Genomic DNA, 11,904 nt, shown 5'->3' with positions numbered 1-11,904 from the left:
AGAGAGAGAGAGAGAGAGAGAGAGAGAGAGAGAGATTCCTGTTGCGGAATTATGCTGCATTATTTAATTCCGTGGCTAGGTACTGTTTATTATCTTTCATAGTTCTATACATCTACATATAGCTAACGAGGAACGTGAAAGATATATGTACGAATAGGTTGTCGCTTAAATAAGTTGAGCATTAAACAAGTTTTATTTAAACTTCAATAAAAAAAAAATTAAATAGAATAATAATAATTAAATATATCCTAAATGTTTTGTTCAAGACTGGTTTGGTTTATCAATAATAAAAAAATTATTTCTTATGAAAAACAATCAGATGTATAAAAAACACCAAATTATTTTAATGATATATGTCGAGGCCGTGAAACTGAATGGATGCAAGCAAGGTTAGAGACTAGTGGGTTTGGGTTGTCGAGGAGTTTTATAAAAGGATTTTTAAAGGATTTTAAAAGGACGAGTTTTTTTTATAGAAGGATTGATATCAGGTTCGGGCTAGATCGGTTTCATACGGAACATTAATTTTTTTATGGATGATTTTGAAACCATTTGGATATATATTTATTGTACCTGATAAAATAAAAAAATGTTAGGGCACAGCGAATTCGTCAACTAAGGAACAAAAAAAACTTGTTGAAAATACTTAATGTTTTTTCTCAGTTTTATTAATACATTTTTGGTCATCAATGAATGCGTTTTGTAGTTTTAATTAGTATTCATTCGATTTTTATTTTCTTCGTTCTTTTTTATTTATTTTTTTTTATATTAAGCATTTTTCCCTAGTTTTTCAAAATATATTTTTCATCAATGAATATTAATACCATGATGATTTTTTTACGATTCATTCAATATTAATATTTTTCCACTTTTTTTTTATGTTCAAGCAGTTTAATTAATTTTTCTTTCTACTTCCAAGTTTTTTTAATGATATAATTATGGTTTATTTAAAAATACATAAATATTTAATTATTGCTATCGACTCGAATATATGGCTTGTTAATTTATATAACTTCCCCTCCCGCCCCCCACCCTCTTTTGTAAGATAACAATATTATGAACAGATCGAAATATCTATATTTTTACTGATATATCAAACTAAATTTTCCATGTATTTGAAAACTACAATCCGAACCTGGATTCCTGCCGTGGCATCCTTGAATAAAACTATTGAAATATTTTCAACTTTACATTGGAATTAATTTACTACTTTTTTATTTTTTTGGTGAGGATATAAAGACAAAAAAGTCTCACAGCTTTGATGGTTCTAATCAACGGGGAAATTTTTAATAGAAATGCGTCTCCTGAGCATTAGAGCATTAACAGAGAGTGGAATGCGCATTAGCCGCGAATTCTTCAGAAATTCTTAATTAGAATGCGCCAAAGAGGAGAAGGAAGAAGGAATGCAATATTATGAGGCAATCTTCGGCTAGGCATCGCCCGCAATTGATTGGCTCATTAATGAAACTTCTCATGGGCCAGTTCACCCCCATAACTTTCCTAACAAGTTAAATAATCGATTGTTATATATTAAACGCCCTCGCGTTACATACACGGCTCACCAGGATAATTTTATTAACAGGTTCCTAAAACTAGTAGCCTGGAATTACCACAAAAGTATTGACTTATTAATCACTGTTCCTCTAAAATGAAAATTCCTATGAGGCTGAAATAATTAATTATACTTTTCCAGACGATATACATGTGGATTTCAAAAAATGGGTACTCCGAGTGGTTTAAAAAAAATCATTTCTAAACCGCTCCCCAGTTTGGAAAGAGTGGACAATCGAAGCCGAGTGTATCCAATAGAATCGTGGGTGGGGCGATTTTATTTTTTTGAGTGCATCGTAGGGATTTTTCTTTTTTTCTGGAAATATATGGAAGTAAAATTGGCACCTCATTGGAGCGATGAAACAGGAAGGGAGAAATAATAGAGCTTGCTTTTATTGCTGTTGATAAATTAAGTCGGAAGGCCGTTTCCAAGATCCCATCCTCTTTTTATTCCACCACTAAAAGAAGCTTTGGCCAGCTTTATTTAATTTTATAGCATGTTTTATGTTGTTTTCTCTTCAGCGGTTCTTCTAAACTGGGGCGTTGTATTTCATTTATGGGAATTTCATTTCTCGAAAAGCTGTATAAATTCCAACGTATCTGAAATAAAACATGAGACAATCACAGTTTGTTATTTTTTTTTTTAATTCAATTAAATTGAATGCCCTTAGGAAAATCAGACTCGCAAAACGAACTTTAAGATTGACTTCATTTACCTTAAAAGATTTAGTTTCCTTTATTAACAAGAAAAGTCATTGGTTTATAAATCTGGTACACAGATTTTGCTGGTTTATAAATCACTGCTTACGATTAATAAATATAACAGAAGTAATAGGTATGACAGCGTCTGAAATAGGAGTGTGGAGCTCGACAAGTATAGATTGAGTGTCGGAGGGATAGGCCGAAACATAAATGGGAGGATTGCGTTTGGTTTATCTTGTAGATTTATGTTTATACGGGTTTCAATGTAGATTACAACTCAGCCAAAGAATGCTGGTGGCATCGGTATCAAGCCTACGGGTTCTTTGTTACAATACAACCCCACTTTGCTGAAACTTTTTTATTTATGAAAATTTTTCTTCGTTTGGATTTTCATTAATAACTCTTTTATTTTTAATGAATTTATCTACCTCGGCTTGTTGATGACTCAAGACAACGTCCCTGTGCAAAAAGTCCGAAGAAGGATCATAGCAGCTATCTGGTACTGTTTCTCTTTAGTAAAGCAGTTCTCTGTAAGATGACAGTGCTTCCAGTTCTGCTGAATAGTCGTGAGATCTTTGACTACTTCCCGGACTGCAAACAAAAATCCTTGGTATTTGACATAAGAATCCTCAGACGTATCCATAGGGGGGTTCTGGACGAAGGAGAACGGAAAAAGGTGGTGAAACCCTTAGTTGTGCATCATATTCATAGTGATGCAAAATGCAAGACTGAGGGGTGCAAGAACTTTTGTCAGGATGTGTAGCGAGAATCTACCTATAGATAGATACTAGATACATGCTGGTGAAGCTACTCTATGATACCATGAGGAGAGCACGTCCTAAGCGAGTGGCATTATGTAGCTTCTGAACTGAACGATGACCACAAGAGAATGAGAAGCTGTTTTAATTACAATAATTTCTACTTTAGGAGCTGGATTTAAATTTCGTCCAATGAGCTGCCTTCCCCTACTAATAAATTACTTGCATATGCATTGCGGCGAGAAAAATATTGAAAATATCTCATCATATACCTAATATTGATCAAATATCCAAAGTGTTTCCTATTACATACGTATGCTTACATTTAACGAAATGCCTATGCGCCATCAAAAATCTTATAGCAAATTTAGAATCACTGTCCTTGACAACCTAATGAAAGTTTGAATTTTTTTGTGGAAACCAGTAGAGGATCTAAACTAATGGTTCCCAAACGGATCTCCGTGGATTGCGTGGATTCCGCGAACCTTGCGAACCGGATTTCTGTGAAATATTGTAAGAATTAAGAAATTAAATATTCAATTAATCCAAATATTTTAGTAAAAAATAATTTGCATTCCCAGAACCATATTACAAAATATATTTTGTTTTCTTCACTTTATTTTTATCATATGCTAATGTAGGTGTTCCGCCTTTTTCTTACTTCTACCAAAAGGGTCCTGCCGCCGGAAAAAAAGTTCGGAATAACTGATCTAGACCGTGCGGCGCTCTGGGGGATGTTATTATATAGCTGGAAACGAATAAATCTATAGGTAAAGTTTCGAAACTTATTGTTTGCGGTAGAGTTGAAAAAAATATATATTTTTAATTTACAATCTGCCATATTTAGGAGAAATAGTTACTATGGTCATATGTAATCATTCATGCTATATTTCTAAAAAAAAATAAGTGAAACTAAATTGAATGATTCATATAAGTGAAATTAAATTATATTAAAAAAAAAAAAATGCTTATGCTAGTGCTTGTGAAGAAGGGATGATTTAGTTAAGATAACTAATCATCAAATGTTGAGAATAAATTTGTTATCATCTTCAATTTATTTGCTTAATTTTTTTATCTTTATGAATTTTAAATGGGAAGGTTTTATTAACAGAAAAGTAAATAAAAATATTAAATACAAAATATCTTATAATAAAAAAAATAAAAAAAATTTCTCATCATAAAGGGGATATTTGAGGTATTAAAGATTATTTGTGGAAAATATTTTTAATTTGACAAATTAATGTTTTATTTTAAACTAAATCCTTAATTCGTTGAGAATAGATTTTAAATTACTATCTTTTGGTTTAAGAGACCAATGCTTAAAATGTCAGCCAATTAATGATATTGAATTAATTCAATTAAAGGTATGTATCTTTTTTTTCTTGGGGGAATATTATTCTTATTCTTTATTATTCACTGATTTGCAAATTAATTATATTTAATGTCGTGTTAACTGGTTTATGGCCATTTTTATAACTCCTTTGCCATTAAGAAGATCCGTTACTTGTACAGTTATTTATAGTATTTATTTTACGTTTAGGAAATACATACGCAAAATACCTTTTCTACCGTATACCAATAATTATTAGTTTTGTGAAGTTTTTCATCTTCTCTTAATCCATCAAAATAGTAGGGAGTATTGTATAATTTAAAGATTATTTTGGAACGTCAGTAACAGTGGCTGATGGGTACGGCCCCATTACAGCCTACGGTGATGGATGGTTAAATGAAAGGGTGGGCGAGGAGGGATGAGGAGGAGGGATATAGAATTTCGTTTAGTGTAATATATCTGCATGTTATCGGGGCATCCTCGTTTCCAACAGCGCAGCAATCGGTTAAGCATTATGTGTCATTTATCAAGGCACTGGAGATTTGCACAACACGATCTAAAAATGTATCTGGCTGGTCGTCACAGCATTTGTCAGACTCTCTTGGTCAATGCATAAAGGAAAACCCTGATGGATATCCTTATTTCTTCTCTTCGTCCACTTCCATCAAAAGGAAATGGTTTAGATACCACAGATTATTCTTATAAGTTATTTCTTTTTTTTCATATAAACGGAGGTATTTTATCGTAATTAAAGTAAAACCCAGTTTATCCTGAATAATATGACCAGAGCTATTGCCTGTAATACAAAATTCCGTATAAAATATGGTATGATGAGTTAATATAAAAATCATGATATTAACAAAAAAGTAAATTAGTAACAAATACGGCCAAGTCCATATTGTAAATTTTTCAGGTGATCGATCAGACCATATTTTACCACGACTAAAATAAAACAGTAAACAACCTGCCAAAGGTTCAGTAATATATTTCATGGTAACGTCTTATACTCTGATGTGGTTAGCTGCTTTCGAAATGGCCGAGTTTGAACTATTTTGTAAAATTATACAGTATTATAAAATTATTATAGTGCACATTTTATTTAAAATTATAAAAGCTTAACATTTTTTTCTGTTTTGTTTTTTAACTCGTCTTAAATTACGTAATCAATGAATTATGTAAAAGGAAAATGAAAATAATTTTTGAAAAATGATAATTCGTATTTCGGATCCGTATAAGCGAGGTACTACCAGACATCGGAACAAGGGAAATAGGTGTTGCCCCAACTCCCCCCATAATTTTAAAACCACGAAAACTAGAACCTATTTCAAACTGCGAAAACTGTGGTAGAATATCATTAAAAAAGGATTTAAACAAGAATTCCTGAATAACCCTAATTGGGTGGGGTTAGTTTTCTAAAAATGTTTGAGAAAAGGGCTAATTTCAGGTAATGCATCCCTAGACCTCTTCAAGTCCACAGACTCCAGACCCAGAGCCGTTCAAAATTGTTGAAAAAATTAAATTTTGGGAAATTTTATATTTAACCAATAATCTCATTCTACAACCAAATAATACCTCCAATTCACAAGAAATTTTCATAAGCATGTAAATTTTATTTAGATACTCTTTCATTTGTTTGAACATTTGTTGTTATATTTATGTGTATGTAAAATACTTACTCTATTTATTTTATTTATGTTGTATAGAACTGATTTCATACATTAACATCTTTATATTATTATTCTTGAATGGTTTTTGTATTCTAATATGTACATCTTTTTCCAGGTTGTCTTTTAGATTCTATACCTGATGTTCCTCCAAGGAATCCAACTATGAATCGACATAATGGCCGTTTGCCACCTGGTGGACATCCACCCCATGACCTGGACTTTGAGCCATCCTGTGTGGTTCGATCCCCATCTGGTAATGTCTACATTCCGTCAGGTAATTATTAAAAAGTATTGTTATACCATTAATATTATTATTATAAGGAATAAAATAAAATTTAAATTTAATTTATTTGAGAGTTTTATGTCTTAAATCAGCCTATTGAAAACTTTATTTACTTTAACCAATTTCTACATATTTACTTACTCTTTAATTTTATACTAATATTTATTTAATAATTTGTGTTAATTTACTATTCTGTCTATTCATATAAGGTGCTAATTTTTTTTAATGTTGTTAACCCATTGTCTTACTTAATCTTAACTCTGAAGTCCAAATTTAGGTATAGTTATAAATTGTAAATTATGTTCTGTTCTCTAAGCCATGGACTAATTATGATACCAGGATACCCTCTTAGAGCATGCTCAACCTCTATAAATGTGAGACCTGACCTTTTAATAGATTAAAGAAAAATCCTGAGCATGATTCAGCCCCTTAAATGATTGTCAGTCAAAAATTAGTACTATATTTTACTATACTGAAGACCTTTTATGGGTTGTAATGTTTATGTATTGAAACATGTTTTTTCTGTTTTTATTTATTTATTTATAAATCTATTAAATATACTATATAAATGTTTATATTTCAGATGTTACAAAGGGAACATTAGACTACAAATCAAACTCTTCTTGCAGTAGTCCATCCAAAGTAGAAATTCAAAAGAATACAGATAGGTAAGTATCTATATTTCTCTCTTAGCACCAGATAGTTTTAATTTTTGTAATGGAATATAATAATCTAAACTTGTTTCATCTCCAAGTGTTAATTTTATTCATCCGGATTTTTTTTCTCTGTTCAGTGTGAACTAACATACTTGTGTTTAACAGGTGCTCATTAGGATTTGGGCCTCCAGTTCCTGTTTTACCTGTCAGAAATAACATTAGGAGGCCGAACTCAAATCATCATTTTCCTCCTCCTCGGTTTCAATTTCAGAAAAGTTTGACTTCCAGATGTTCATGGAAGTGCACAGCAATAGTTTTTATCATTCTCTCATTAGTTTTAATTGCTGCGCTCACATACCTGGCTGGTAAAATTTAAAACCATTATCGTTTTCTTATTTTTAAGTAAAAAGTAAACTATAATTAATTCTTGTCTTTCTGTTTTAGCATCTAATATTTTGCATTGGTCCTATAGTAAAACTACATGTTCTGTGTTGGTGGATGAAGAATCAAATGGCAATATTAGTCCACAGCCTGAAACTGGTAACAAGAATATATCCCGACATAGACCATCAATGTCGACATCATCATCATCTGGAGGTAGGGAGCACAAGAACCAGTTCATTGGAGCAAGGCACCGTAGAGATGTGGCCTTGCATGAACCCAGTATTTTGCATGAAATAGGGCATGAAATTAGTATTGAAAACTCTGGTGGATATTTCATTGATACTAACAATGGCACAAGTGTTTTGAACTCGCCAAAAGAAGTATTATCAAATGATAAAAGTTATTCTCGTAATTTGAAAAAACAAATATTATCTGTTCCACATAACGTGAAAAAAGGCAAACTAGATGAAGGTAGAAAGACTTATATCACTCGAGAGGAAGAATTTGACCAAAGATTTGGATTACAGCAATATCTCCTTAATGGTGGTATTTCAGAACATGTTTTGTTTAATGGTGTTTCTTCTTATAATAGTAGAAAACAAAAAGAGATGCCTTTATCATTATCTCAAAATGCATTACCTAATAATCAGATCAGTGTCAATAAAAAAAGTAGTTTACAAAATATTAATCAAAATAAAGATGTATTTAATAACATTGAAAAAAAAATCAATTCATCTCAAAGGAATCAAAAATCAATTAGTAAATATTCTCCAGTTTTTCCTATCAATGAAAAATCACATGTTTATGATAAATTATTTATCAAAGAAATCATAGATAGAAAAGAACCTAAAATTGATAATTCTGTAGTAAGAAAAATACGGGACCAGCCAATAAGTTGGTATTACAACAGTCATGATGTCACTTCAGATGATCTAAGTGAAATAATACTTTTAAATTCTTCTGAAAAAGCTTTAAGTATAAAAAAAACAAAAAATGAAATGCTTGACCCTAAAAAAGTTTTAGAACAAGAAAATATTTTATCATCTACTCCTACTCCCAGAGATGATAAAAAAGTTAATAAACCATCAGCAGAATTTAACATTTCTAATCATTCATCCCAAAATAATATTTTTATTAATTTTCCTGACAATTCTAATGAAACGCATGTCAAATATGTAGTGAATTTAACAATATCTGCTAACAATAATATGAAAAATGCCAGTGAAAATAACACCTTGTATGTGGTTTCATTGTCTTTACCTTCAAATAATGTTGATTTACCATTAAATAAAGTTGTACCTCAATCACCTGAGATAAATGCTACACCTTCTCCTGTAACACCTAACTCAGTAACATCCTCCTCTAAAGTTTATGGACATTATTCAGGTGGTGTTTGCGAGTGTTCATGTCCTTGTTTAGACAATCCAAAGAAAGATGCTGAATCATTATTGAATGAAATTCCAGGTATTTACTCAAATGAATCAGTCGAAGAAGACTATGATATATACAATGAAGAAGCAACAGAAAAACTACTAATTGAATCCCTGGATAAAAAAGTTTTTAAAAATACAACTAAATCATTGTCTATTAATGAAACTAACCAAGGGAATGATTTCTTCGATTATGATCAAAATGTTACAGAACCTTATACTTCTACTGAAAACATGAATACAGTTACTTTTGACGAGAATACTTCTGAATATTATGTTAGTTCAGAATCATATGATTGGACTACTGAAGAATCAACAATCTCAACCACTGCTCAACCTTTTACTGATAATTATTCAGAAGAAACAGATTCTATAGATCTATCCACTGAACTTGTTACTGAAGGAAGTGAGAAATACCCATATGAAACATCTATCGCTACCACTTCAGGCACTGATAGTGCATGCTTAGATGTTAGCCAAGCACCCCCAGTGATTTTATTTTTTGAAGGTGAGGAAATCTTTTCTTTCATTCTTTAAGTTCTTCATACATATTTGTTTGTTTTTTTTGGGTTTTAGTTTTTTATAGTGTTCTTAGTTATTTTTAACTTGATCTGTAGTAGTAACTTAAGCTTTATTTTTTGAAAAATTACCATTATTAACTGCCATTTACAATACTACTGTCAGCATAAGAATAATGTTTACTTCAGACATGAAACTGCTTGAAAACAGTTAAGAAAGTAATGTTCTGATGCATTCATTCCTATGCACCTCCTATTTTGGAATGTTATAAGCTAATAGCTAATTAAATGCCTGGAGTAATTATTTTAGAAATGGCTTCTTGTTGGTTTTATTAATTTAGTTTATGCATTAGTTTGGTTTTTATGATATTCATTAAGTGCATGTCTGCCTACAAATAGTTTGTTTTAATATATTAATAAAGCATTTTCACTAATATTAACATGCTAACAAAATTGATAATATACAAATATTTCTTTATGGATTAGATGGTTTGGTTTTTTTAATTCATTAAAATGAATAATTAATGAGAGATCTGATTAATTATTCAATTTCATTAAAATGAATAATTAATTTATATCTTTTTATGTACTTTTAAACTATGATGAAATGTTTAAATAGGTATTTAATCGAATAGATCAGATAATTTCAAACACATTTTTAATTTTGTAGGCTACCCATTTTGCTAACATATTAAAAGAAGTAACTGAAATAATTGTGAAACAGGACACCTATATCTTTTAAGATACACTGAGACAGCAGTTAATATTTATTTCTGATTCAAAAGAGGCTTATGTATAAACTTGGATCCTTGTTCAGCTGCACAAAATACACTTTGTAGAATGAATATCATATATTAATCTCATTTGAAAAACTACTTATTAGAGTTAATACATATTGAAGAGATATGTTAAAAGATAATTTTAAAAGTCAATAAAATAGTTGCATATGTAAAATAAACTTGACAAATTTCTTAAAGTTAATCATTTTCATTAAATTATCAATGCAGAGACCCAAAGTGGAGTAATTATTTGTGCTTTTATTTCACATTTTTATAATTGTTGCTGTATTATTATCCAACAATACTTTTGAATTTTAATGACTCTATAATTCATTATCTTAAACTCACATTATTTCTATGAAATTCTGTAATTCATGTTACTCCAGCATCATTTGACTAATATTGGATGTAAAATCAGTTTGAGACTTCCTTTTTTTTTTTATGTGTAACAATTTTAAGCTAACGTGAACGCTAATTACAACTTTTTTTGCATGCTACATAATAATAATAATAAGTGTTAAATATGTTACATGAGAGAGAGTTATTGTTATTATAGTTTAAATCATAAAATATTAAATAACAGTATAATTCGATTGATTTCCCATTAATTTCCACAAATAAAGTAATTCTAATAATTACTCTCCTCTAACAATTATAAAATATTCTTAAATTCAATAACTCAACTTTGGCTCATTTGTCTTGGATTATTTTGGTCCCTGAAGGGTAAGAGGGTTTTTTATTGTTAATTGTTTACTTTAACGCATACATTTTTACTAGAGGAAGCAATATTAATAAATAAAACAACTCTCATAATTAAGATAAGAGCATAGGAATTAAAATTATTTTATCTTATTTACCTGATAAATGTACCATGAAACAGAACTGGATTAATCAGATAATAAAATATACCATATTTTATGAAACATTTATTAAATAAATAAACAAATTAATTATATAAACAACTAATAGTGGATCCTTATTATAATATCTCTTAGTAAACCCTCTAATTAATCCTTATTTAAAATTAAAATAGAACTTATGACTGTAATCCTTCATTGCAAACAAATTATTATGATTTAAATTAAACCCCAAATATCTTTTATAAATAATGAATTTTAAAATTTATCTTTATAAATATTGATTTTCTCCAATGTTCAATTTCATTATTCTCATATATTGGCCATTAATACAAACTCTTAGTGTATTGGTTATCCTTAATTTTTTATTCCAGTATCCAACTCAAATTATATTTTATAACTCTTAATTTTCTTCTTTTGAAATATTTATAGTTAAAACAATTGCAATTGTGATATAACTTGATTATAAGTGTACTTGCAGTTTATATGCTGCCTTGAGTCTGCGGAAGGTCTTTTATTTTCTTCTGGAAGGTAAGATGGGATGATTAATTTCTAGAACACAGTGGAGTCGTGTCTTGTTGTGAGCAGGCCACTGGGGAAGAAATGTGTCTGTACTTTTGATATTTTGTAGGTGACCGTTTTTCTTTTCATATTTTTAATTGCTTGAAATTCTTTAAGAACTGTCCCCACTTCAATTATTTGGCTCTTGCTTCCTTTATAACAAACTATTGTATATGTTTGCTAATTTGTTTTACTTTACAAAAGTTTGAACAGCAAGGTCACCTAAGTCTCTTAGCTTTTTGTTAATACTTTCTAGCTTCTTGGATTTGCACCTGGTCGTTATCGTGTGTTCCTTAATCCTTCATAATTTAAACAAAATGACTTTACTTATAACCATTTGTGTCATCCTTATTATGATATGGCTAACCTAAATTTATTGTTATTATTACAGTGACAATGACTCTGGGCATTATCATAATATTATATATTAC

General features: G+C 30.0%; 1 protein-coding gene across 6 annotated transcripts in view; it reads left to right on the top strand.

Annotated features, from left to right (window-relative positions):
* The window catches only part of Ten-m (teneurin transmembrane protein Ten-m), a 382,956-nt gene that overhangs the window by 324,477 nt on the left and 46,575 nt on the right, over positions 1 to 11,904 (top strand). For 4 of the 6 annotated variants that reach the window (XM_067050916.1, XM_067050914.1, XM_067050915.1 and 1 more), the window contains exons 2-5: positions 6,121 to 6,279; positions 6,872 to 6,956; positions 7,110 to 7,309; positions 7,389 to 9,266. In XM_067050916.1, the coding sequence (XP_066907017.1) occupies positions 6,168 to 6,279; positions 6,872 to 6,956; positions 7,110 to 7,309; positions 7,389 to 9,266 (2,275 nt within the window). In that variant the 5' untranslated portion in view covers positions 6,121 to 6,167. The remainder of the gene's footprint in view (positions 1 to 6,120; positions 6,280 to 6,871; positions 6,957 to 7,109; positions 7,310 to 7,388; positions 9,267 to 11,904) is intronic. The other 2 variants (XM_067050917.1, XM_067050918.1) reach the window with 2 other exon arrangements.

This window comes from Halyomorpha halys, unplaced genomic scaffold (genome assembly GCF_000696795.3).
Source record: "Halyomorpha halys isolate HHAL.00 unplaced genomic scaffold, Hhal_1.1 Scaffold188.1, whole genome shotgun sequence".
Classification (NCBI taxonomy): Eukaryota; Metazoa; Arthropoda; class Insecta; order Hemiptera; family Pentatomidae; genus Halyomorpha; species Halyomorpha halys.
This window is presented reverse-complemented; position numbering and strand designations above follow the sequence as displayed.